The 26,220-nt window shown below is 51.2% G+C and overlaps 2 protein-coding genes across 15 annotated transcripts in view; both read right to left on the bottom strand.

Annotated features, from left to right (window-relative positions):
* The window catches only part of arap1 (ArfGAP with RhoGAP domain, ankyrin repeat and PH domain 1), a 37,701-nt gene extending 12,206 nt beyond the window's left edge, over positions 1 to 25,495 (bottom strand). For 3 of the 14 annotated variants that reach the window (XM_076014941.1, XM_076014940.1, XM_076014942.1), the window contains exons 1-29: positions 18,582 to 19,353; positions 15,827 to 15,972; positions 14,904 to 15,031; positions 14,669 to 14,754; positions 13,536 to 13,643; positions 13,304 to 13,373; positions 13,099 to 13,219; positions 12,834 to 13,012; positions 12,166 to 12,278; positions 11,448 to 11,647; positions 11,163 to 11,248; positions 10,367 to 10,549; positions 7,263 to 7,437; positions 6,983 to 7,117; positions 6,757 to 6,892; positions 6,208 to 6,310; positions 5,928 to 6,120; positions 5,287 to 5,332; positions 4,671 to 4,834; positions 4,280 to 4,492; positions 3,259 to 3,364; positions 2,964 to 3,111; positions 2,717 to 2,800; positions 2,464 to 2,541; positions 2,217 to 2,334; positions 1,670 to 1,783; positions 1,440 to 1,579; positions 1,133 to 1,215; positions 876 to 935 (exon numbers count right to left, since the gene is read on the bottom strand). In XM_076014941.1, coding sequence (XP_075871056.1) covers positions 876 to 935; positions 1,133 to 1,215; positions 1,440 to 1,579; positions 1,670 to 1,783; positions 2,217 to 2,334; positions 2,464 to 2,541; positions 2,717 to 2,800; positions 2,964 to 3,111; positions 3,259 to 3,364; positions 4,280 to 4,492; positions 4,671 to 4,834; positions 5,287 to 5,332; positions 5,928 to 6,120; positions 6,208 to 6,310; positions 6,757 to 6,892; positions 6,983 to 7,117; positions 7,263 to 7,437; positions 10,367 to 10,549; positions 11,163 to 11,248; positions 11,448 to 11,647; positions 12,166 to 12,278; positions 12,834 to 13,012; positions 13,099 to 13,219; positions 13,304 to 13,373; positions 13,536 to 13,643; positions 14,669 to 14,754; positions 14,904 to 15,031; positions 15,827 to 15,972; positions 18,582 to 19,318 — 4,253 coding nt within the window. In that variant the 5' untranslated portion in view covers positions 19,319 to 19,353. Of the gene's footprint in view, positions 1 to 875; positions 936 to 1,132; positions 1,216 to 1,439; positions 1,580 to 1,669; positions 1,784 to 2,216; positions 2,335 to 2,463; positions 2,542 to 2,716; positions 2,859 to 2,902; positions 3,112 to 3,258; positions 3,365 to 4,279; positions 4,493 to 4,670; positions 4,835 to 5,286; positions 5,333 to 5,927; positions 6,121 to 6,207; positions 6,311 to 6,756; positions 6,893 to 6,982; positions 7,118 to 7,262; positions 7,438 to 10,366; positions 10,550 to 11,162; positions 11,249 to 11,447; positions 11,648 to 12,165; positions 12,279 to 12,833; positions 13,013 to 13,098; positions 13,220 to 13,303; positions 13,374 to 13,535; positions 13,644 to 14,668; positions 14,755 to 14,903; positions 15,032 to 15,826; positions 15,973 to 16,190; positions 16,252 to 16,319; positions 16,443 to 16,601; positions 16,708 to 17,433; positions 17,586 to 18,581; positions 19,354 to 22,618; positions 22,643 to 25,334 lie in introns of those variants that run through there. The other 11 variants (XM_076014938.1, XM_076014939.1, XM_076014951.1 and 8 more) reach the window with 11 other exon arrangements.
* The window catches only part of inppl1a (inositol polyphosphate phosphatase-like 1a), a 62,185-nt gene continuing 57,910 nt past the window's right edge, over positions 21,946 to 26,220 (bottom strand). Inside the window, exon 27 of the transcript XR_012925492.1 lies at positions 21,946 to 22,045. The gene's annotated coding sequence lies outside the window, so the exon portion shown is untranslated. The remainder of the gene's footprint in view (positions 22,046 to 26,220) is intronic.

The raw sequence follows: 26,220 nt of genomic DNA, 5'->3' as shown, positions 1-26,220 counted from the left end.
AGAGGGAGAGAGAGAGAGAGAGAGAGGGAGAGTGAGAGAGAGAGAGAGGGAATGAGAGAGTGTTTGTGTATGTGTGTGTGTGTGTTAACAATAATTGAGGAAATGAGGCCCAAACAGACACTGAGTCAAGCCCTGCTAACGCCAGAGCAGCAGGATGAAACAGGAAGTTGCTGCAGGAAGTTCTCATGAACCTTCTGGGTGTTTTTCTCAATCCTCCTCTTCCTCTGCACTTCTTCCCTCCACTCATCTTCCTTCCTTCCTCCACCCTCCTGTGTTTCCTCCCCACGATGCTCTGAGATGGTTGACAGGCTTCACTGGCACTGGTGTGTTCCAGTGTGAACACACACACACACACACACACACACACTCTGCAGGTGACCGGGTGTGTGTGTGTGTGTTTTTCCCCCCTGGGTGGAGACGACCTTTCACAGGCTCGTCCCCCCAGGCCCTCTGTGGTCATGTGACCTGCCACAGGGAGGAAGACGTCTTCAGCCTCAGCAGGTTGGTGCAGCAGCAGCAGCAGCACTGAGGAGTCTGAGTGAGAGACTGCCAGTCCAACACCGCCATCAAGACCCCAGGACGCTGCTCCTCCTCTGCCTCCTCCTCATCTTCCTCCTCCTCCTCAACTTCCTCCTCAACTTCATCCTCCTCTTCCTCCTCCTCCTCCTCATCCTCCACCACCCCCTCCTCCTGCTGCTGCAAACAGGGCTGCATCACGCCGCTGCGCCCCCTTCTGGACTGGAGTGTGGCTAACTGGGTCCTGATGACTGCAGGTACTGAACCTAGCAGGTCCAGGACGAAGGTGACACACTGGTGTGTGAGTGGGTGTGAGTGAGTGTGTGTGTGCGTACGTGTGTGTGTGTGTAGCCTCTCACCACTGCTGCCTGTCCGCTCGGCCGTGTTTCTTCCTCTCACACACCACCGTCAGTCCCCAGCTGCACGCACACACACACACACACACACACACACACAGGTATGTGTTATTCCTGCAGGGGAAGGCTGCCACCTAGTGGTGGCTCTGTCCCCAGGTGCCCAGTTCCTTATACGGCCAAATCATGGGGTTGACTTGAAGCTGCGAGAGGAAGTGATGTGATGGCGGCAGGAAGTGACATCAAAGACCTGCTCTCCTCACCATGTGGGGGGGTGGAGCCTCTTCTTGATCCCCAGGTAGACCTGCAGGTTTTTGGCCGGCCACTCCCGCTCAGGACTGTTGCTCTGAGAGAGAGAGTTTTTTTTTATATGTGTCTTAATTATTTTCAGTTATCATTACTTTAACAAACAGACAATGACATCATCAGTGTTTCATGATCTCACTCATATGTGGATGCTGGATACTTAATGCATTACTGAGTCTGATGGTGCTCCTTGTTTTGTGTACGAGCCGAATCAGAGTACATTTCACCGCTGGCACACACGCACGCACACACACACACACTCACTAGGACGTCCTTGAACATGCGCAGGGAGCTGGAGTTGAGGATGAAGTATCTGTCGTCGAAGGAGGACAGGTCCAGACCCAGGATGTTCCGCTCTGGCTTGAAGCTCAGCGAGCCGCTCTTGGACACGTCCTTCTTGTCGGCTGCAGAGGAGGAGCAGCGTCAGTCATGTGACCCCCAGGGCCCCGCCTCCCTCTGTGTTTGTGCGTGTGTGTGTGTGTGTGTGTACCCACCCAGGTAGCGGACCATGTCTCGCATGACCAGGTGGTTCTTGACGATCAGGTAGGCATTGGTCCCAGACGAGTGCACGAGGGGTAGGGGGCGCTCTCGGTAGTGCAGCGGGCGCTCTGAGGAGAGAGAGAGCAGGCGGCGGGTTCAAGGTCAGCTGAAGGTCATTGACCCCGGTGGTCGGTCCTTCCCTTCCCCAGCCTAGGAGTCTCCTTCCACCTTCACTTCCTGTTGCCCCTCCCCCTCACTTCCTGTGGAGCAGCTGCTCAGGTTGTTGCAGCCAGTGACTTCAGGGACTCCAGCCAGGCGAGGAGACATTCACTGGCACTGGAAGACGCTCCGGCAGGCGGGCCAGATGTGTGTGTGTGTCTCTCTCTCACACACACACACACACACATATACACACACGAGGCACAGGGCCAACCAACACACACGCTGCCATGGTGGCAGCTGGGGACTCACTGTTTGTGTTTAGCCCGGCATCATGTTTTCATGTTGAGTGGACTCACACTGTAGACGGTGTGTGTGTGTGGCAGCTGCTGACGCGCTCACCCGTCTCCTCCTTGTCGCTGACCTCCCAGCAGCTCCAGAACTCCTCCTCCTTCACCGGGATCAGCTTGTGGTTCAGGAAAGCAGAGCACAGCTCCGCTGCCGTCATGGCTCCGGGAATCTGAGCAGGGACAGGGGGGTCAGTGTGTGTGTGTGTGTGTGTGTGTGTGTGTGTTGCTGAGACTAACCCCCCCGCCTGCAGGACAGGTGTTGTAGTGCAGGTCAGGTCTAAAGGCAAAGTGGTTCTTACCTTGATGCTCCCCTCAGCTTCATCCGTCTTCTCGTTCAGGTAGACCGTGCACAGGAAGTGACCTCCGGGCTCCGAGGCCTGATCCGACACACACACACACACACACACACACACACACACACACACACACACACACACACACACACACACACACACACACACACACACACACACACACACACACACAGGGTGAGGACACACAAGAGAGTGCAATGCAGAGTGGAAGTGCTCAGCAGTGGCGAGAGGAACTCACGGGGAACTTGGTGTTGAGGCTGTCTCGTAATTTGATGATGTACTTGATCTCCTCCAGGTCTCTCTTCAGCCTCTGCTCATCCACCTGCAAAAACCAAGCGTCCACATGTTCAGTCCAGCAGCAGTAGCAGCAGCAGCAGCAGCTACCACCCGCTGGAGCTCACAGCGGTCCGTCACAGTCCAGAACCGACGAGGTGCCCGGATGTGAGGTGCCGATTGGGGTAATGGGTCCCCAGATTGCCCCAGACCTGGAAGATGTGTGTGTAGTGCTCGATGAGGTCCTCGATGGCACGGCCGGCCGAATAGTCCTGGCCATCCGTCTGGAAGAGCGTGGGGCCGAATACGATGGCCAGGGCGTGGCTCTGCATCTGGTTCCTCTCCGAGAAGCACTGCACGCTGCCACACACACACACACACAGGTTTACACACACACACACACACACACACACACACACACACACACACACACACACACACACACACACACACACACACACACACACACACGCGAACAGGGAGGGAGCGTGTGGTCGCGCTGCTGACCAGTGGAGGTGGTGGATGAGAGCCTGTAGTGTGGCCTTGTGGACCGGCGGCAGCCTGCAGAGTAGCTGTCTGTACTGGCTGATCTTCTGACCTTCATCCTGGATGCCTGTAGGACCAGATGGAGGTCAAAGGTCAACTTCTGGCACAAAAATAGTCCGTGTGGATGAAGATTAAACACAGATGTGATATGACAGGACACAAGGCTTCAGACTAACTTTCTTTTTAACTTGTAGCACAGTGGCGCCACCTACTGTATATGACTTGCAAAGCATACTTCCAGTCAAAGGTTTGGACACACCTTATGAATCTAATGTCTTTTCTTTCATTCTCATGACTACTGACATTGCAGTTCGTCACTGAAGGCATCAAAACTACGTATGAACACACATGGAATTATGTAGGAAACAATAAAAGTGTCAAATAACAAACACATTTTATATTTATATTATAAAATAGCCACCTTACATAAAAAACATTATTAGAGTTATTGAACGTGTTTTTCTCAGCTGCATAATGACATATATTTTGCTCATACAATTGATGTGTTTATATGCAGTGTAAAAAGTTGTAAAGATAAAAAAAAAAAAATTGCATGAGAAGGTGTGTCCCAACTTTTCACTGCTAGTATAAATATTCACATTTCCTCTCATTCTCACTGTATATTTATAAATACTTTGACGGAAAATGTAGAATCTACAATGTCTTCAATTCATCTTTAGACAGATCAGAAGTTGGTCAGCAACAATGCATATTTCAAAGTCATTTTTAAATAAAATTAATTTCTGGTCACACATGCCCTAATAGATGGAAAAATATATATAAAATGGACAAGATTTTGCATGTTTCAAATTCTAGAGACAAAACGTGACCACGTGGGGGCAGTGTGGAGCCCTGGGATGATGGCCAGTTAGTCGGGAGTGACTCTATGCATCTGTCAGGACCTGGCAGCAGAAAGAAGTGAGAGAGAGAGAGAGAGAGAGAGGGAGAGAGAGAGAGAGAGAGAGAGAGAGAGACGGCTGACCTGTGGTGCTGAGCCAGAAGGTCTTGTCCTGGGTGAAGAGCCCCCCGTCCTTCAGGTCCCTGAAGAAGCGCTTGAGTGTGTTGGACACGTCGTCCACCTGGTTCTCGCCGTCCCGCAGGCACAAACTGCGGGCGTCCCGCCGGAAGCGCTCGTCCAGGGCGGCCACACGGGAATTCACGCCGCTCTTGCGGTAGATGCCCTCGGAGGTCAGGCCTGGGGGGGGAGCAGCGGGGTAAGTCGGAGCCCTCCGTGTGTGTGTATACATATATATATATATATATATATATATATATATATATATATATAAACATATAAATATATATATACTGTGTACACACACACACACACACACACACACACACACACACACACACACACGGTGTATGCTCACCGCACTGCGTGATGTAGCTGATGCAGCTGTGCACCGTCACCGGGACGTCGTCCTCTGTCAGCTGCTGCTCGGTCAGCGTGTCTTCGCCACTCCGTCCCGCCACCTCGATGGCTGAACACCAGCCGGCAAAGTCCAGCTTCCTCTCGCCCTCGATGTACAGAGTCCTGGGAGAGAGGGCAGGGAGGGGGTCAGGGGTCAGGGGCCACCTGAGACATCATGTGAAGAGGAGGAGGAGTCTATCGGTCTAAGGTTCAGCTGAGAGAGGCGCAATGCAAGGCAACGGCCAACAGGGGGCACCAGACAACTGCTAGACTTTTCAGCCCCAAGTACCAGTTTGGCCACAGAGATGTAATTCCTGCTTCTACCAACAGATGGCAGACTGACAGGTTCAACACATGGATGTATGATAAGAACTTTTTGGTGGGGCTTCATCCACTGGGCTTCTGCTCAGTACTGAACTGTAGACTGGAACCAGTGACCTTATCACCACTGCGACCACCATGAACACTGAATAATGTTGTAACCAAAGACACCAAGGTCAGTGTGTGTGTGTGTGTGTGTGTGTGTGTGTGTGTGTGTGGGGCTGAAGCTTCGGAACCTGATCGGCGTCTCTCACCTGCCTTTCTTCACCAGGACAATCACCTCGTTGTCCCGCTGGATGGCTGCAACACACACACACACACACACACACACACACACACACACAGGTATGAGGAGCCGCACCACAGTGAGCGAGTAGCTGCGTTTCCTTGAAAGTTTTTCACAAAGTAAAAACTTTCAAAATAAAAGTACAATTGTGATTTGCAGGTGTTTCCGATGAATGGAGTGAAGCATTCGTCCTGCGAGAGCCCACTGTGAGGAGGATGGAGGTACAAAACATTTTGACATAAATCTGCATTTCCATGTTGTTCGCTGTCAAGAATGGTTTCTTTGATGACTTGATAAAATATTCCATCTCCTCCTCCGTCCAAACATTTTCGCTTGAAGTGAACTGGTCATGTGACCTTGTACATCGCTGACGTGTAACTGTGAAAAAAAACTTTTGTGGTATCCCTCTGTATGGATGTGTATGAAAAACCACCTGATGAGAGCATCAAAACCTTTCAGCCATGTTAGAGAGGTTCTTCCAAATTGAGCTGCTTCCATCACCTGTTGTTAGGAGTCATGGAAACGCAGCTAATGACCGAGTGTGTGTGTGTGTGTGTGTGTGTGTGTGTGTGTGTGTGTGTGTGTGTGTGTGTGTGTGTGTGCGCTCACAGAGTTCACTCAGCCTGCGCAGGTGGAGCTCCTCCTGCTGGCCAGGGGCCAGGTGTGCGTGCAGGGTGGAGCCCACCAGGGCGAACCAGCCCACCCTGGAGGTCTGCAGGTTCAGGCCGTCTTTGCACTTCAGTCGGCCGATGCGCTCAAAGTCCAGGCTGAGGAGGGGCTCGGCCCACGGCGGGATGAAGCTCTGCAGGAACCGTTAAAGGGGTGGGGGGGGCGTGGTCACCGCCGAGCGCCATGTGAGAGCGTGACAGGAAGTGAGGCGGCCGCTCACCTTGGCGATGGACTTGACCCAGGACCTGTGGCTGTCGGCCTCGTCCGTCCCAAACAGGTAGAGACGCTTGGACTCCGAGTAGAGCTCAAAGGTGTGCTCGTACCTGGAGGGGGAGGGGCCAGGAGAGAGGGGGAGGGTGAGGAGGGCCAGGAAGAGGAGGGGGAGGGGGAAGAGGACGAGGAGGACGACGAGGAGAAAGAGAAAGAGTAGCAGGAGGAGAAGAAGGTGGAAAAAGAGGAAGAGGCAGGAAGAGGAGCAGGAGGAGAAGGAGGAGAAGGAGGACAATGAGGTCGAGTAGAAGAAGGGGAAGAGGAGAAAGATGAGGAGGAGGAGAACAAGGAGGAAGCGGAGGTGGCAGGAACAAGAGGAGGAGGAAGAGAAGGAAGTGGAGGAGGAGGAGGAGGAGGAGGAGGAGGATCCAGACAGCCATTGGCTGACAGGATACTGAGAGCAGGAGGAGGAGGAGGAGGGCAGTAAGTGGAAGAGGAGGTGCGGAAACAGGAAGTAGAAAGGGGGGTGTGAGGAACAGGAAGTGGAGTGGTCTCGTACCCGTGCTTGTCCGGGGGGTTGACGGCCACACACACGATCTCAGAGGACTTCATGGTGCCGTTGGGGGCGGAGCTCTTGTCGCTCTCGTAGTAGCTAAAGCAGCCGTCGTTGAGGGAGCACCAGCGGCGAGTGAACTCTGGGGGGAGGGGGGACAGCGTGGTGAGTGGGCGGCGGCCTGGCAAGCAGCAGGGGGACAGGGGCGTCAGGGGGCGGGGCTTCTTCCTACCCTCTCTGGCCTTCCGCTCGGCCACGGCGCGGCTCACGGACGCCGTCTTGAACAGGAAGCCGTTGTGAGAGACGCAGGGCGGCGCCGAGTAGTGGACGGGGTCGGAGGCTCCGCCCACATCCAGTCGCGGCAGCTCTGATTGGCCGGAGGTAGGGAGGAGATACAAAAAAAAACACAGTGAGGTTCGAACGGCAACCACGGAGCACCTCCCCCTCCTGCTCCTCCGCCTCCTTCTCCCAGTGGAGGTCCCGGGGGGGGGCGTGCCAACCAACCCACTCACCTGTGTTGAGGTTGAGGCCAATGAGCTCGGCCTGCAGCGACTGCGAGTGGGCGGCGGCCAGCGCCAGCGGCGAGTCCCAGGTGGCCATCTGAGTGGAGCAGTGGACGTCGGCGCCGCAGAAGATCAGGCTGAGCGTCTCCAGCAGGTCACTGCTCTGCACGTTCATACACAGCGCCTGCAGCCAGGGGGCGCCACACAGGGACAGAGAGAGGGACAGGGAATCAGGAAGACAGGCAGATGGACAGAATGTCAGTGAGATAGTCAGTCAGTCAGTCAGTCAGTCAGACAGACAGACAGACAGACAGTCAGACAGACACAGACAGGCAGGCAGAGAGACAGACAAGCAGACAGACAGACAGAAAGACAGACAGGCAGAGAGACAGACAAGCAGACAGACAGACAGTCAGTTGGACAGACAGACAGACAGAAAGACAGACAGGCAGAGAGACAGACAAGCAGACAGACAGACAGTCAGTTGGACAGACAGACAGACAGGCAGAGAGACAGGCAGACAGACAGAGAGACAGGCAGACCGACAGACAGGCAGGCAGACAGACAGACAGGCAGACAGACAGACAGTCAGGCAGGCAAGCAGTGTGGATGTGATGGCAACATCCAGAGAGGCGAGCCAGTGGACCCTGGTCCCTGCTGCAGCTGCTGAGCTGGTCACATGGCCCCAGGTCACATGACCCACTCTGCCAGCAGGAAGCGGCTTCACTCTCAATTCAAAACACAACTCGGGAAGAAAAAAAAGTGACCGTGAAGTGTTTAAACTTTGGAGTGCAGGAAAAGAAATCACTGAGAGCAGGAGTGAGTGGGGGCGGGGGGGGGGGGGGGTGTTTAGACAGCTGAGGCACACACACACACACACACACACACACACACACACACATACACACACACACACACACACACACACACACGATTTGGCCTGAGAAAAAAAATGCACAAAACACACACTAATCCTTCTGTTGTAACAGCAGTCAAGAGAGACTTGTCTAAATTACACACACACACACACACACAAACACACACATTTATAAAAACACCAACACTAAAATAAACACACATACTGGTCCTGGGGGTTGGAAGTAACAGGCTGTTTGTGGATGTAACTGAGAAATTCCACAGCTCTCTGAGACACACACACACACACACACACACACAGACACACAGACACACACACACAGACACACAGACACACAGACACACACGCTGCTGCTAACAGGCTAAGTGCTACGCTAACGAGCCAATAGCAGCCACCAACACTGGAGCAGCGCCGCCCTGCTGGTCAGCCTGCAGGTCTGGAAACACCAAGTTCAACCCCATCCCCCCCCCCCCCCCCCCCCCAACAAACTCTGCACTGTCAAACAGAGGTTAAAGGTCACTTTGGCAGCACATAGAGAAACAGTGTGTATGTAGGTCAGTGTCCTGCCAATCAGGCGCTGGCAGACGGAGAGAAACCGTCCAATCACAGCGCAGGCGGAGGGGAAACGGGTTCCAGCGCTGCTGCACCTCACGCCCACCGACATCTGCTGCCGATGAAGCAGTCATGGAATAACACACACACACACACACACACACACACACACACACACACACACACACACACACACACACACACACACACACACACAGAAGGGGGGGGGGGGGTCAAGAATCAGCTCCAATTCTTTCTCCAGAGAGAAAAAACAGGAGGGAGGGGGAAGAAAAGTGAAAAAAAAGAGTGGGAGAAGTGGAGGGAAAGAGGAGGAGGCGAGCGGAGGGAGAGGAGATTAACATCTGGGTGTGTCTGCATCCACATCTGGACCACCGGCACAATCACGCCAAAGGAAAAATATTATCAGATGAAGAAGATGAAAGAGTGAATGAGTTAGTGGGACGGACGGTCATCACACACACACACACACACACACACACACACACACACACACACACACACACACACACACACACACACACAGATTACTGCTGCCACCGTGTGTGTGTGTGTGTGTGTGTGAGACGAGAGCGACGGCTTCAAATTCAGACAGAGAGGAGAAACAAGTCAAGTTTTGTTTCACATCAAGTTTGCAACCTGCTGTTGCACTATGGGAGTGAGAGAGAGAGAGAGAGAGAGAGAGAGAGAGACAATGACAGCTATTGACTAAGAGAGAGAGAGAGAGGGGAGCCCTTCAACTTTCTCACTCTCTCACACACACACACACACACACACACACACACACACACACACACACACAACGCATTTCTGCCCCCTCTTCAAAACACACACAGTCACTGTAATATGGCGACACTGACAAAGACTATGAGCATACATTCCAACACACACACTGCCGCTCCTACTGCCCCAGCACTCCCCACCCACACACACACACAAACACACAGAGCGACTAAAGCGACACTTACAGAGGAGCGAAGGGATCGACCGTCCTCGCCGTCTCAACCAAACACAATGAGGGAGGAGAAGTCAGGGGGAGGGGGAGGGGGGAGGGGCCGGGGGAGGAGGCAGGGTCACATTCCAGCTCCGGCAGAACCAGTGATGTCACAGTCAGACGGCAGAGAAGCGAGAGAGGCGGAAGAGAACGGCAACAGGTAGTAACACAAATCAGAGCGACGAGTGAAGAAAGACTGGCAGCAACAGCAACAACAGCAGCAGCAGCAGCAGCAGACACACCTGCAGTAGGACACACACGCACACACACGCAGGTGTCGAGGTCAAACACACCCAGACTGACAACACAGCAGAACGAGGACAACAAGATCGCAGATGACGACGACAACGACAGAGACGCAAATAACTCGACAACCAAGAGAAGAAGAAGAAGTCAGGAGACTGACTGGTGGTGTGTGTGTGTGTGTGTGTGTGGTACAGTAATAAAACTTCCTTCTTCACAGTCTGTTTAGTCCCAGCAGAGTGATTCACACACTCACACACACACCCTCTATTTCTCTCTCAGTTGACAGCAGAGCCAATGGTCAGGTGCTACATGTGAATCACAAACTAGCAAACTAGTAGTGTGTGTGTGTGTATGTGTGAGTGACACACACACACACACACAGCTACGAGGCGAGATGGAGGGGATGGAATGTGGCGCAGAACTCACGCTGTCCAGCTCCCTCTGGTGGCCGAACAGGGGGTGGTAATTCCTGTACTTGCCCTGCCGGTACTTGTTGCTGATGAAGCTGCGGCGATCGGCGCTGCTGCTGGCGGCGCTCAGAGCCTCGCTGGGCGGAACGTTCTGGGCCCAGAAGGTGTTGGCGCGCTCGTTGCCAATCAGCAGGAAGATCTGGAGCGAAGGGGAGCCGTCAGTGCGCACAGTGTTTCATCTATAAAATATCTATAAATGTATGTGTGTGTGTGTATATATAAAGAGCCAGCCAAAATAATGTGTACATGCATTAGGAAGAAAAAGAAAACTTTCAGAAATATTTAATTTGTAAATAGTAGAAGTACACATATAGAGACCTCATGGAAAGTTTAATCAAATGATGATAATGATAAGTTTATCTTTTCCTGATGTGTGCTTACATTATTTTGGCTGACTCTGTATGTATACATACATACATACACATATACAGATATATATATATATATATATATATATATATATATATATATATATATATATATATACATAAATACATACATACATACAGATAGATAGACAGAATGATATACACATATAATGAATTGCAACTACACCCTGCCAAAATTAATGTGAAAAATTGTGGAAGGAGATTCAGTGGCTCCACCAGGGGGCAGCACACACACTTGCATAGGTTGTGTGTGCCTTGTATGCTAGAAATGGAAATATCTAGAAATATCTCGGTTATCCTGGCTCAACTGATCCGTCATCCGACTGCACTAAAGCGTGTGTGCGTGCATGTGTGTGTGTTTACCTGTATCAGTTCTTCTGTCCAGACCTTCTTGTCCATCTTTAAACTGCGAACCTTTGAGATGCTGGGGCCCAGTCCCCTGTGTTCCCCTGAGACACACACACACACACACACACACACACACACACACACACACACGGTCACTAAAATATGTTGCCGAGACTGTGGCTGAGGATACTGTGAGCGCACACACACACACACACACACACACACACACACACACACACACACACACACACACACACACACACACCTGCAAACCGACGACTGTAACCAACACACACTGACCTGCACACTGGCTACACACCACCACACACAGGTTGATGGCGGCCCACTCGGGCTTGGCGGCGCCGCAGTCGGCACAGCGGCTGTTGCTGGGCTCGGCCCAGATCTGCTCGGCCACGTCGCAGTTGGACAAGGCCGCGTCGATGGCGCCACGCATGGCCTCCACCCACTGCTCCCGCTGCTGCTCCGACTCTGCCACGAAGCTGCAGGGGGCGACAAAACACACCGTGACGCCAGAGCTGCATTGTGTGTGTGTGTGTGTGTGTGTGTGAGAAAGAGAGAGAGCGTGAGAGAGAGTGTGGGTGTGAACACTGACACTTTCATATATTTGCTAAATATCAAGTTTGGACACACACACACACACACACACACACACACACACACACACACACACACACACACACACACACACACACACACACACACACACACACACACACACACACACTTAGATCATGTCAAGCTGAGCGTTTGGAGGTCACACAGTCAGACCACACACACACACACTATGCAAGCATGCACACACAGTCACACAAAAGGCTTTCAGAGCAGCACTCTGCAGAACACTCTGAGGTCAGAAGGTTGCTTTTTCAGTAAACCGCCATGACATCACTTCCTGGCCGCTCTGAGCAGAGTTTCCACCCAACACACTCAGACAGCGAGAGTCAGCGGAGGAGGACAATGACTGGTCGGCCGCTTGGCCAGAGTGGGCGGGGCTGACCTGAAGGGGCGCAGGCGGTAGGGCGTGGTCAGGTCGAAGCTGCGCTGGTCCGTCTCCTTCACGTTGCCCACATTCATGTTGATGTAGGTGATGCCCACTCCAATACGCTGGTCCTGGAAAACAGCCACATGGAATGTACATATATATATATACATATTCACACACAACACACAGAAATATATATATATATGTGTGTATATATATACATATATACATACATGGCTTTCATATAGATATGTATATACACACACATATAATATATAAATATATACACACACATACATATATACATATGTATATATACACATATACATATATATGTATATATATACATATATACATATACATATACATATACATATACATATATACATATATATATACATATATATATACATATATATATACATATATATATACATATATATATATATATATATATATATATATATATATATATATATATATATATTTATTTCAGCATCTCTCTGTGATGTCACAAAGGGCACCAATACCTTTCCCCAGCTCCGAGACCAAACCCCGAGTCTTGTGTTGGCTCCGCCCTCCTAAACCTCAATGTTTTTTACGTCCCTTTCAAAATGTGTGCGTCGGGTCCCAACAAAGCCAGGTGAGTTTCAGCAGGAGGCTGCTGGGTGTGGAGCCGGTACCTCCTGGGTCTTGTAGAGGAACACCTTGTCGGCGGCCACCACGACGTAAACTTTCCCCTTGAAGCCTCTGAAGTCCAGGTAGCCCTGGTGGTCGGCGGTCGGCAGTGCGCTCACGGTGCCCTGCGGGTGGCGCCCCGCCACGCAGTCGTGCAGTGCCATCACCCAGCTGTTCTTCCGCGCTGACAGAAGAAAGACGGTGATTGGATTGAGCCAAGAGGAAACCAAGAAGGACATTCAGAGGAGGCCCCAGGAGGCCTGTCCACACCTTCACTGTCGGCCCTGAAGACAAAAGTCCGGTTGTTGGTAACGACCTCAAACTTTACGTCACCGACAGAGTTCACATGTGTGATGGAGGCCGTGCAGATGAAGCCCTTGGAATCCACCTCCTGCAACACACACACACACAGATTATACACGTCGACTAGACGAGGCTCTGCAGGTGTTTCCTCTCAGCTGAAGCTCCTGGTCACCTTGTCCTTCTCAAAGTATCTCAGATAGTCGACCTCCAGCCTCACCCATCGCTTCTGGAAACCCAGAACCCTGAGGGCCAGGAAAAACACACACACACACACACACACACACACACACACACACACACACACACACACACACACACACACACACACACACACACACACAGGGTGAGGTTGTGGGCTGGTCCAGGACCTCTAGGTGAGGTGAGGTGATCCAGTCCAGTCGTACCCTTGAGGCGAATACTTCTCCAGCCAGCCCATCATGACGACGGTGCCCAGCTCCGAGTCGTCATCCTTCACCGTCGCAGAGGGACTGAGGCGGAGGGTGTCCTCCGAGCTGGGGGCGTCGGGACAACACACACATTTAGAGAGAACCACCACAATAATAATAATAATAATAGCAATAATAATATTACCAGTAATAATAATAATAATGATAATATTTCCATGAGCATCTTTCTCTGTCAGGAGGACACTGACGACACTGTCACAGGCACAGGCAAACTACGGTCCGGGGGCCATATGGGGTCTGTTAAGCTTTTTCATCCGGCCCGCCAAACTTGGAACTATACTAATAAACCTTTCGTTTGTTCTACCTTGACGACGAAGCTCCCGCCTTCCTCAGAAGTGTCACCTGGTGTGTCGTCTTTATCAGCTGATGTTATTACGCTGTCTGTTGGCCTCTCCAGGATGCTGCTCCAGGTGTGAGAGCATGTCATTGTCTCAGTCCATGATGTGATTTTCCCTTTTATGACGACGGTTTATGGCTGATTTGTGGATTTCCTGGTGCCCCCTTTTCTCTTATTGCTCGTTTTTTTCAGACTTTTTTCCGTCCCCCTCTCTCTCTTGCATTCTTTTTGATGTTCTTTTTTTCCCGAGTGTTAAAGCTCCTCCATGTCTCCCCAGTGTATATTTTGTTGCATGATTGCGTGCTGATAAAGACGAGTCACACACGCCACCAAGTCACACTTCTGAGGAAGCGTGTGAGGGTTGAACAAACAGAAGCGTTGTCTGAACAAAAGAAAGACAGAAACCTATGAAAGCTGCAGACATAATGAACACGATCAAACTAAACCTTCGTGTTTTAGTTTCCCTGCATTCTCTCGCTGCCTGCCACAGTGATGATGATGATGTCATGAAGAATAACATAACTCCAAATTACATTTGAATAGCAGTAAGCTGTATTTTCACTTCAACAGAGAGGCGAAGCTTTAGAGAGATTTTCTTGTCACTTTGCTTTTGTTCATCTGCTGCTGCTCCAGCCCCCCGTCAGTCACGTTTTACAACCCATTGAACCCATGAGTCAAAAAAAAAATCCAGTAGTTTAATTTTTAAAAAAGCATGGAAGGTCATGTGACTCACTCGTCGCCGTCTAGCAGCTCCTCGTCGCTACATGCTGAGAGCAAGCGAGGCTTGGACGGCGCCGCCGGCACCTGGAGAGACATGTCCTGCAGGAGGAGCAGGAGGAGCAGGAGGAGGAGGAGGTGGAATAGGAGGAGGAGCAGGAGGAGGAGTTGGAGGGCGCCGTCAGTCAGTCAGTCAAGACGGACGGTGGTGGGCGGGGAGACGAGCGTTGATGGGGGCGGAGTCAAGTCACCTGATCTGCCACAGTGTTCAGGCGATGGGTGCGAGAGGTGGAGGAGGTGGAGGACGAGGAGGAGGTGGAGGAGGTGGGCAGGTCCGGCTCCTCGTAGTCGTCAGCGGGGTCATGGGGCGACCGGGAGCCTGAGCAGAGTCCAGGAGAGGAGAGCGCTGTTAGAGGAGTTCCCTAGTGGTCAGAGAGGGTAGTGCAGACATGGTACACATGGCACCAGGGGGGATCGGTAATGTACACAACAACTGGATACCAGACTGGCAATATGGCAGGCAGCGCACCGGTTTTCTTTTTCTTTTTTCCCAGTGGCCACTCGAGGTACTGCAGCAAAAAAATCCCATCTGTCCCAAAAAGGCATTTTTGCCCCCATTAGACCACAATATAAAAATAAATTAACACCTCTAAAAAACAACTGAGAGGATGACCTTTGACCTGAAATGCCATTCATAATGAACCTTTCTATTGCAGGATTTTTGGTCACTGTGTTTAATCTAATCTAAAAAAACAAAACTACTAAACCATCAAGAGGCCAGGAGGTTTGAGAAGGTTGGAGATGTTCAGACTGACGTCAGAGACACTGAAGCTCCTGCAGGTGAAGCTGCACAGCCAGTGCAGCTGATGTGCTGCAGGAGGAAGAGGAGGTGTAGGAAGAGCAGGAGGAGGAGGAGAAGAGGAGACTGCAGGAGACACCAGCACCACCAGCAGCTGCAGGAATGGAACCAGTGATCAGACTGGTTCCTCCAGTTCTCTGAAGCCTTTTGAGAGTCATTTTAGTAAAACCAGATTGAATCAGACTGAGGAAAATATTCTCTCTGCTGGGAGGAGGAAGCAAAGAAGCAAAAGCAGATTTATTGCTGCTCCAACACCCTTTGATGGAACCATCAGGTGTTCTGACCAAGACTGGAGAGCTGAACTGACTGACTCACCGGACTGTGGGCGGGGCTCCGACCAGATCCTGATGGGAACACCGGGTTCTGGAGGTTCCTCTGGGCTCTGGGGCGTCCTGGGTCGAGGAGAAACCTGAGGACTCTGCTCACTGTGGGGGGAGGTGTCATCCACCAAAGACAGGCTGCTGCAGGAGGGGGGTGGGGGTGAAGGAGGAGGAGGAAGGGGTGGAGAAGGTGAAGGAGAGCAAGGAGGAGGAGGAGGATGAAGATGAAGAGGAGGAAGAGGCCGAGAGGAGGAGGAGAAGAAGGAAGAAGAGGAGGAGGAGAAGAAGGAAGAGGAGGAGGAGGAGAAGAAGAGGAAGAGAAGAAGGAGAGGAACAGGGTCAGTAACTCACTGACTCACCAGTCGCACAGCAGCCTGACCTCAGCAAACATAACCCTCCGACTGACACACACACACACACACACACACACAGATCTCTCTCCCTCTCCCTCTCTCTCTTTCCCTCTCTCAGGTCTGAACCTGCCTCACCTGCCGTGTCGCCGTGGCAACGCAGCCTTCAGTGAATACCTGCAGCTCCTGCACAGCTGTGGCAGCCGCTGACTGCAGCAGCAGCAGACAAACAGGTCCGACCGCCTCGCAGGGACTTGCAACCACCGCTACACAACCACCGCTACACAACAACTAAACGCAGCAACTGCAACACAGCAACTAAACACAACTCTACACAACCACCGAAGCACAACAACTGCAAACAGCCACTGCAGCCCCAACATCCCAGCCCTTCACCCAGAAAGCTGGAACATGACTCACTCTGGTTGTGAGGTCTTCATGAAGAAGCTGCTGGTCTTACACACAAACACAGCATCACATGCAGGAAAGAGCGCCCCCCGGTGGACAGGAGGGACAAGCAGGTGACGCTCTTCTTCTTCTTCTTTGTCTTCTGCAGCTTGACTTTCAGATGTTACCACCGACACCACAAACCTCACACACACTCCTAACGCACACAGACGCACACACACTGCAGTCCCTCTAAATTAGTGAAACCGATATAAACACAAATTCATCGTTCTCTCTCTCTCTCTCTCTCTCTCTCTCTCTCTCTCTCTCTCTCTCTCTCTCTCTCTCTCTCTCTCTCTCTCTCTCTCTCTCTCTCTCTCTCTCTCTCTCTCACACACACACACACACACACCAGAGTTTGGCAGCAGCAGCAACGAGAATAAAAACGGTAGTAAAGTAAAAATAGAGTCACAAAGACGGGAAGCGTTGACACAGTTCCTCCTTTTCTTTCCCTCTTCAGCAGCGGCACAGTGCAGGGTGAGCGCCGCTACACTACCAGTAGCCTCCAGCAGTGGGAGCCCAGCCTGTCACTCACTCAGGGCCATCATCCTGCTGCTCTGGCTGCAGCAGCTGAGACGGAGACGTGCATCAGGTTCCCTTCACGGCTCCTCGCCGACAGCCAACGAGAAGACCGAGAGCCCCCCCACGCCCCCATCCTGCTGGTGGCTTCCCATCCAGCACCAAGAGCAGAGCAGCAGCAGAGACCCAGGAAGCCCCTCCACTGGTGGGGAGCAGGAAGGAGGACAGGAGAAGAGGAGAAGAGGAGCCGGTCGGTCGGCCGGTCGGTCGGTGGGTCGGTCGTTACCTGTCACTCATGGAGGTCAGGAGGTCGTCGTGCGTCCTGAGGTCCTGGAGCATGAGACGACACGGAGCCGCACAGCAGAGGAGGAAATGACAGCGTGTGATGCAAAAGATGGGAGGAGGAGGCAGCACGGTGAGAGAGAGAGAGAGAGCGAGAGAGAGAGAGAGAGAGAGAGAGAGAGAGAGAGAGAGAGAGAGTGAGAGAGCTGGAGGTGAAGACAGCAAAGGATGGTGAAAGCAGCCACTTCCTGTCCGTCTCTCTAGAAGACACCAAGCGACTGAGCAAGCGAGGCAAAGTTCCCTTTCTGTTCCTCTCACTGGACGGAGCACAAACGGAGGGGAAGGGGGGGGGGGGTAGGGTTAGGAGGCGGGAGTTGAGGGGTAGGGGGGCTCGAAGACAAAGTCTGTCAAACACAGACGACGAAAAAAGTGCCGCACCTCAAACAGGATGTGACCACAGAGCATTACCGTGGTCAAGTCAGCAGCCTCGCGCCTCACACAAACAGGAAACCCATCACTTTAACACCAGGAAGCGTTTCAGGGTCTCTCCGTCCATGCTGGAACAAAGGTCGGCGGTTCCCACCCTGGCCAACAGGGGGCAGTCGCTTCACACCAACAGGAAAGGCATCGCATTAATAGTAGGAAGCACCTCAGAGTCTCTGTCCACTTATCTCTCCACTCAGTACACAAATAAAGGACTGCAGTTCCCATCCAGGCCAGCAAAGGGCAGCCGCGTCACACAAACAAGAAACACGTCACTTTAACGTCACAAAGTGCTCCAGTGTCTCTGTCCGCTCAACACTAAAGGATTGCAGTTCCCAACGCGGCCGCCAGATGGCAGCCGCTTCACACAGACAGGAATGACGTCACAGTAATAGCAGGAAGTGCTTCAGAGTGCCTCTGTCCGTTCAACAGAAAAAAAAGAGTTCGTCAACTCAATGATAGAAATAAAGGGCTGCTGTTCCAACTCTGGTCACCAGAGGGCAGCCGCTTCACACCAACGAGAAACGCATTATTTTAAGATCAGAAAGCGCCTCAGAGTCTCTCGGTCCACCCAAAATAGACGGCGGCAGTTCCCATTCTGGCCACCAGATAGTAGCAGACTCTCGTGTGTGACTTGAAGCCTCCCGTGTTTGAAGGACTTTCTCTCACCTGCTGTCTGGATGATGAAGATGATGATGATGAAGCTGCGGCGGGGGGCGCTGCGGGAGGGGGGGCGGAGCCACTTTGAACGAGGCTTTGGGGGGGAGTGGGGGCGGAGTCTTGGCGGCACTGGGGGACGGCAGGGGGGAGGGGCCGTCAGGGCGCGGCGGCGGGGGAGGGGGGAGGAGGGGCAGCGTGTGTGGGCGGGAGCGCCGGGGGGATGTTGAGGGGGAGGAGGGGGAGGGGCCCGGGGCGACGAAGGGCTGCGGCGGGCAGTTGAGGGCGCTGCGGGGCGGGACGGGGGGGAGGGTGGGGGAGAAAGGGGGGCTGTCGGTGGGGAGGGGTGGGTCATCGGGGGGAGGAGGGGGGGCGGCGGCAGGACGGAACTTGGTTCTCTCTCTGGGGATGGGCCTCACTCGCCCCTCCCCTCCCCCTCTTCTGCTCCTCTCTCGGGGGAGCGGGAGGGGGCGGTCAGAGGGCGGAGCCTCCTCGTCCTGGTGGTGGCGGTGGTCGTCGTCGTCCTCGCCGCCATCCTGTGGCGGCGGCGGCGCCCTCCCCAGGCTGGCCACGATGCGGCGGCGGTGGCCCGGCAAGGCCACGCCCACCTGCTCCAGACACTCGGGCGTCAGCGCCCGACACTGAGCCAATGAGGTCACACCTGCTGCCTGGAAGCACGGGTAGTACTGGGAGAGACGAAGACCACTCAGCCAGCACGACACTGACCAATCAGCATCAACCTGGGACATGGTGACCTCACCGAGGGCACCAGGGGGACACACACCTGTTAGAGAGGTCGAGGGGGGGTGGAGAGAGAGAGAGAGAGAGAGAGAGAGAGAGAGAGAGAGAGAGAGAGAGAGGGTCAGCTGTGAGAGGGCGGAGCCTCATCCTGCCTTGACCTCTGACCCTGGCCCCACACCTGGATGGATCATAAGCACTGGACACCAGACTGCAGCTATATTTTGCCATCAATGGCCACTCGAGGTACAGCAGCCAAAAGTCCAATAGAGCCAAAGGAGAATTATTATTATTATTAGACTGCAATACAATAATAATGAGCTGACAGGATGACCTTTGACCTTCAAGTTTTTACAGCCTGGACTTTTAATTTTCCTAAACATTTATTTTATACAGGTCAGCAGCAAATCCCCAGAACAGAGTTTTACATTTCCAGCGTGACGCCACGGCATCGTAGCTGCTGCTGTGTCTCAGCTCGATCTGATTGGCTTATCCGTCCCGATGCATCGCCGGATTTACAGAGGCATGATGGGAAGAGACACTACGGCTACATGCAGTTTCCACCTTGGGCTTGACTTAGCAGCAGCAGTAGAGCAGCAGCAGCAGCAGCAGCGGCAGTAGCAAGGAGAAGAAGGAGAAGAAGAAGAAGAAGAAGAAGAAGAAGAAGAAGAAGAAGAAGAAGAACTTTATTGATCCCATGGTGGTCAGGAACTATATTAACTGAAGATATAGACAAAAATAAAATATCTGTAAGTATATACAGAAAAATAAAGAGTGACATATTTAATATTAAACATTTTAAATACGTTTCTATTGCATCTAAATGAGAAATTTACAGTTTTTGTAGATTTTTGTTGTATCCCAGTGGATGGGATTTTACAGAGTGTGCAATTACACAGCCTGATGGCTGCAGGCAGGAATGACCTGAGGTAGCGCAATAACAGCTGCAGCAGCAGTAACAGCAGCAGCAGCAGTAACAGCAGCAGCAGCAGCAACACCAGCAGCAGCAGTAACCCCTATTTCACACCAGAAGCATCTGCAGAGCGTCAGCAGAGCGTCTGCATCGACACAGTAAAACGCCGCCACTAAAGTCAATGTGCAGGCTCGCAGCAGGCGCAGAGCGGCCGCGGTTCAGAAGCGACCCAGAAGCAGTAAAACCCGGCCACTAAAGTCAATGTGCAGGCTCGCAGCAGGCGACCCAGAAGCAGTAAAACCCGGGCCGCTGGAAAAGAACGCCGCCGTTTATTCTTTGACGCTTGCCCAATCGCAGCAGGTAGGACCGTTCAGACAGGAAGTCGATGGTGTAAAAACACAGTGGATCCGGTTGACTTTCATCATAACACACAATGTGCTGTACTTTACTGAGAGACATCAACGTGACGCATCGGCTTCAACGGCGTTCAGGTCGGCCAAACAAAAACAGATTTCACTTTGAATCTCAAACTGTGATGAACAAAATGCATCTATACTTTAAATACATGCATTTTGTATGATGCCAGCAGTCCGTGATGGGAGGAAGTGTGTTTGACACAAGTGTTGACACACACACACACACACACACACACACACACACACACACACACACACACACACACACACACACACACACACACACAGAGGACTTCCTGTTCTGTCTCAAGCAGTTTTACTCCACATGTCGTTTCACACCTCGGTGTTCTGGCCTCTTCCCTACAGCTTCTTCTTCTTCCTGCGTCCAGCAGGGGGCAGCAACTGCCTCACAACACAGCAATGCTAAGCTAACAAGCCTGCGGACTGTGAGGAGCAACAACATTTCAAAAAATACAAAAAAAAACAAAAGAAAAGTTCACGCTGTAAATTCGTCCAATCAGACGAGGCCTAACTGGCCCAGACTGTCACAGCTGAGATGCTAGCTGATGGCTGCTAGCCGTGAAGACGTCTTACTGGCCGGCTGTGGTCACATGACCACTGAGCCATAATTAGAGCGGACAGGAAGTGACTGGTACCCCCCCCCCCCTCCTTCCTCCACCAGCACTCAGTCACAACAGAGCAGTGGGGGGAGAGACACGCAGTGATTGGCCCTCAGCCAAACAACAGTCTGATGAGTCACTTTCCCACATCAGCCAATGAGACGGCTCGGTGACGCCGCAACATGTTTAATGCGTTTCCTGTTTGAAAAATGAGGAAGTTTGAAACATTTGATCTCGCAATCAGTGACATTCCGAGTCCGACTGCCGTCCTCAGAGGGCCGCGACACACACACACACACACACACAGCCTTGGGGGAGAAGTTTACGGGAAGCAATGGGGGTTTGGCAGACCACAAGCCCCCTATGATGTCACACAGGGAGCTGCTCAAGTGTAAAAGGAGGAAGTTGTTAGTGATAAACGGGGCAGGGGGGGTTACATTCTGCTGACACCAAGGCGCGCACACACACACACACACACACACACACACACACACACACACACACACACACACACACACACCTCCCTCCACCTGCTGACACATGACAACATGTCATCCTGGGACGACATGTTCGTCATCCTGGGAAAAAAAAAGTGCTGACTTCCTGTTACACAACCCCCCACCCCCCTCCTGAAAACAACCAATAACAACTCAGAGTTCTACCAGTAAACAGCGACTGTGGAGACTCACAATGAGGCATTCACACACACACACACACACACACACACACACACACACACACACACACACACACACACACACACACACACACACACACACACACACACGGCTTCAGCTAGCTCCCTGTGTGTGTGTGTGCGTGTGTGTGATTCCTCAAGAGATTTGGGTCAAACACACACACGCACACACACTCTCATTTGTCAGCCAAGAGGAATTCAACTAAACCAGGTCCCATCCAATCACACACAGGCTCCGATTGACGCCCTTTGTGACATCACCAGGCTAGCGTGACAGCGACATGTCAGTCGACAGCAACTGTCACAGCAGGTTTGTGTGTCGTGGAAAACCACAGCCTGGTGATGTAGCAGCTTTTATCACAGTGGACATATATATATATATATATATATATGTATCTGGCACACACACACACAAACACAAACACACACACACACACACACACACACACACACACACACACACACACACACACACAGCAACAGTGTGACACCCAGACAAACACAACTGCTGCAGCGGCACATCTGACCTGCACGGCGACACAATACACACAAGCTGCAGCTTCAGCAACGCAACATAACTACACACAACACAACAACGCAACACAATGCAACAACACACCACCACCACCACCACCTAATCGTGGAGGTGAGCAAATCAAACGCACCTCATTGTAGCTCCTGTCCAGGGGTGACTGCACCCTCTCTCTCTCTCTTTCTCACTCTCTCTTTCGGTCTATCTCTCTCGCCCTTTTTCTCTCTCTCGGTCTCTCTCAACATTAACGCCTCACACTCTGCTAGGTGAAGTGGGCGGAGCCTTCCGGCAACCAGGAAGTGGATTGCTCAGTAAGTGCAGATTAACTTTCCACCATGGTCATCAGCCACCTTTGTCATGATGACGACGGCAACAACAAACTGGACTGAACAGATTTTAGTTCCCGGTGCAAATCACCTCTCAGCCCTCTGTGACATCACGAAGTGCTGCGGCAGAAAAGACGGACTGAGGAAGACTGACTGTGTGTGTGTGTGTGTCATCCTCATGACAACAGGATCCAACAGTGAGTCACCCGTCTTTTTATCTCCCAGTCTCACCAGACCAGTTTGTTGCTGCTGGTTTTCTTTGAAACTCTGGATCCCTGCAGCAGCCACACAACAGGAAGTGAAGCTGCTCATGAAGAAGAAGGAGGAGGAGGAGGAGGAGAAGAAGCCTCATTCTTCAGCGAATCCACAGGCTAACATCAAGCAAAGCTACAGGCTAAGCTTATTGTAGCTCAGCCAAACGAGTCAGGATTAAGACTCAGGAATTCTGATCTTGCTGAGTCAGCGGGTCGTGATTCCTGCTGCTGCTGTTGCTGAGTGTTGCTGAGGCCTGTGTGTGTATGTGCGAGTGTGTGAATGCGTGTGTGCATTTGGTTTTAGACTGCATTTCCTGTCAGAGGGTCAGATACTTTTCGCTTCTGTTTCGCTTAGCACCTTCTAGCTGGCCAACTGTTTCCTCCGTTAGCTTTAATGCTAAACTAATGCAAGGTTATGGAAGCAGAAGAGTCGAGCTGAGTGTCGACCTACGACAAACGCACAACGCCACCATCAGACGACAACCTCGCCCCCACAGCCCCGTGAGAACGTAGAAGCCCCCGGCTTATTGTCGCCGACCCACCTCATCAACTCTTACACAACTGGGCTCAGACTGTGACCTCTCCATGCTGTCACACCGGATACATATAAAGTGTCTGTTTGTATATATATATATATATATATATATATATATATATATATATATATATATATATATATATATATATACACACACACATTTATACACATAAACATACACACACATACAGATAAATACACACATACATATATATGTATATGTACATATATATCAGGGGGTCTAATGGCTAGTCTGGTGATCAGTGATGCGAGTGAATCAGTATGAGTGAATCACTGCATCTGATTGAGCCAGAGTTGCTCGGACTGAGACGCAACATCCTGGAAGAGACTCCACACTTGCGGAGTTCCACCCCCCGGACTCAGTGAGTCATTTAAACAACTCCTTTGTTCATTATGTCACACAGTCCCAGAAGCAGAACTGGGTTGAGTTCTGACCCAAAAACTCCACATACCACAGAGGTGAAAATCCGCCGCATTACGAACGTCTCTGCTGCTGCTGTTGTTGTGTTGTTGCTGTGAGTCATGATGTGAATCAATGACCAGAACCACTTCCCTGCTGCTAGCTGCTCCTAACTCCCTGTGAAAATGTTGAAAAGAAGACTGAAAATATTTGGGAATTTTCCTCAGACACTTTCAACAAATTGTTGTGACTGTTGGCTCCGCCTCCACATGGAAACCATGGAAACGCTGTAAGTTTGTCCAACCTTGTAGAAAAAAGGATGTGTGACCGAGATAAGCAAGAGATTGACCTTGTTCTCAGTTCTTGTTAGCAGTCAGCACACACAAATCACTTCACCAGAGGAGGAGGCACTTTACAAACTGACTTTGTCTAACAAGAAGATTTATTTTTACACGAAGATCCAAACTTTTCTTTGTGGCAAAAGAATCTCATTGACATCTTTGTTTATTTCAAGGTGTTGATCCTGCAACCAAATAAAATAATAATAATAATCTGAACACTTGGTTTGGTTTTCACTTCTGGTTTTCATAAGGAGCTTTTTAAAGATGGATTTCTTTGGTATGTCCCCTATTTAAAATATTATACATATAAATTATTTCATAGTTTTTTTCTCACGTCCTCACTGAAGAGGAAAACCTTCATAGCTTCCTCTAACAGTTTAACTATTGATAGTTTGAGGAAAAGGATGAGATGAGATGATTTAAAATTATATTATTTGAGATAAAATGAGATGATTTGAGATGAGAAAAAATAAGATTATTTTAGATGAGATGAGATGGCATGACATGATCTCTCTGAGCGCCACCTGCTGCGCCCCGGGCAGTAGGAGTGACTCTCCAGCACTTTAGCAGTCCAGTCACTCCTGAACCGCAGCAGCTTTGAATTAATGAATCATCCGGGATAAACAACCGGAGCGGGGCAGTCTGCTGCTTGAAGAGGCACAAACACACCCAGCAAACAAACGTGTTTGCTCCGGGAGAAGAATGTCGCCCTAGAAGAGGCAAACTTTTCCTCCAGTTGGCGAAGTGACAAGAGAAAGAAAAGCAGAACGCGGCGTCTGTGTCACCAGCAGCAGCAGCATGTTCAGCTCATGACTCGGCTCACGACTCAGCTAACGGCTCGGCTAACGGTTCAGCTAACGGTACGAAGTGGCTGTTCCGATGCCGGTTCGCCCAAACACACCAGCCGCTCTCATAAAGTTCAGCTCATATCAAGACAGACAGGACAAAAATAAAATAAAGTTAACTTACTTTTTCTCAGACTTTGCTCGTCTCCGAGTGGCCGAGGCGTCCTGACACTGACAGGCTGCTGCTACACAGCCGAGCAGCGGACAACATTTTGGGAGAAAAGCAACAAGAACGGCGACAACTTCTTTAAGAGACTACGTCAAGTTGAACCTAACCCGGTTCACTGACCCCCAGGGCTCTTTTCAAAATATAGGTCAATCCGCTTTGTGGTCGGAGAGGAGAGTTTTACACTTTAGGGGAAACGGCGTCTACATCCGGTTTGTTTCCTGCTAACTTCCGCTAGCTTGATGCTTGCGAAAACTCGCTGCCTGTCATGTGACCTCCGGACGAGCGACGTGCGCTCCGCTTGACCGCCACTAAACCGCTGACTTCTCATCATAGAAGCAAGTTCCATTTCAAGCCACATGCACACGTGACGCGTCTATTATTATTGAACACATGTCAAAGACGTACATCTTGGTACACAACCTCACTTCAACACACGAAAAACAAACAAAGTGGTTAATGTACTGGAAATCATCATCATCATCATCATCATCATAACTTGTCCTAATCTTTTGTTAAAAGCGAGTTTGTAAGTTGTAGGATCCAACATCAACCACAAGAGGGCAATATCTCACTGCCCAGGTAAAGAGCCAAGAAGACAAAATAGAAGGCAGTGGATTTTCAAAGCAACACGTTAAGCACACGTTGGAATGGAGAATAAAGAATAAAACGTATGGACGGAGGGAATGTGCGTAATCTATGTAGCTGCTAAATATCTGGAATGTGAGTTTGTAAAACCTCTATGACAGGAAGAGCTGGTGGTCAGCTGCAGAGCCCTCACACGCTGTGTATGTCTTTTTCACTGTTGCACAGGTATAACAAAGATTTTATCCCCCCGGTCAGC

This window comes from Nelusetta ayraudi, unplaced genomic scaffold, assembly GCF_046127955.1.
Source record: "Nelusetta ayraudi isolate G7.1 ecotype Tasmania unplaced genomic scaffold, CSIRO-AGI_Nayr_v1 ptg000175l, whole genome shotgun sequence".
NCBI classification, from domain to species: domain Eukaryota; kingdom Metazoa; phylum Chordata; class Actinopteri; order Tetraodontiformes; family Monacanthidae; genus Nelusetta; species Nelusetta ayraudi.
Note: the sequence above shows the minus strand (reverse complement) of the source record. Positions and strands in the feature narration are given on the sequence as shown.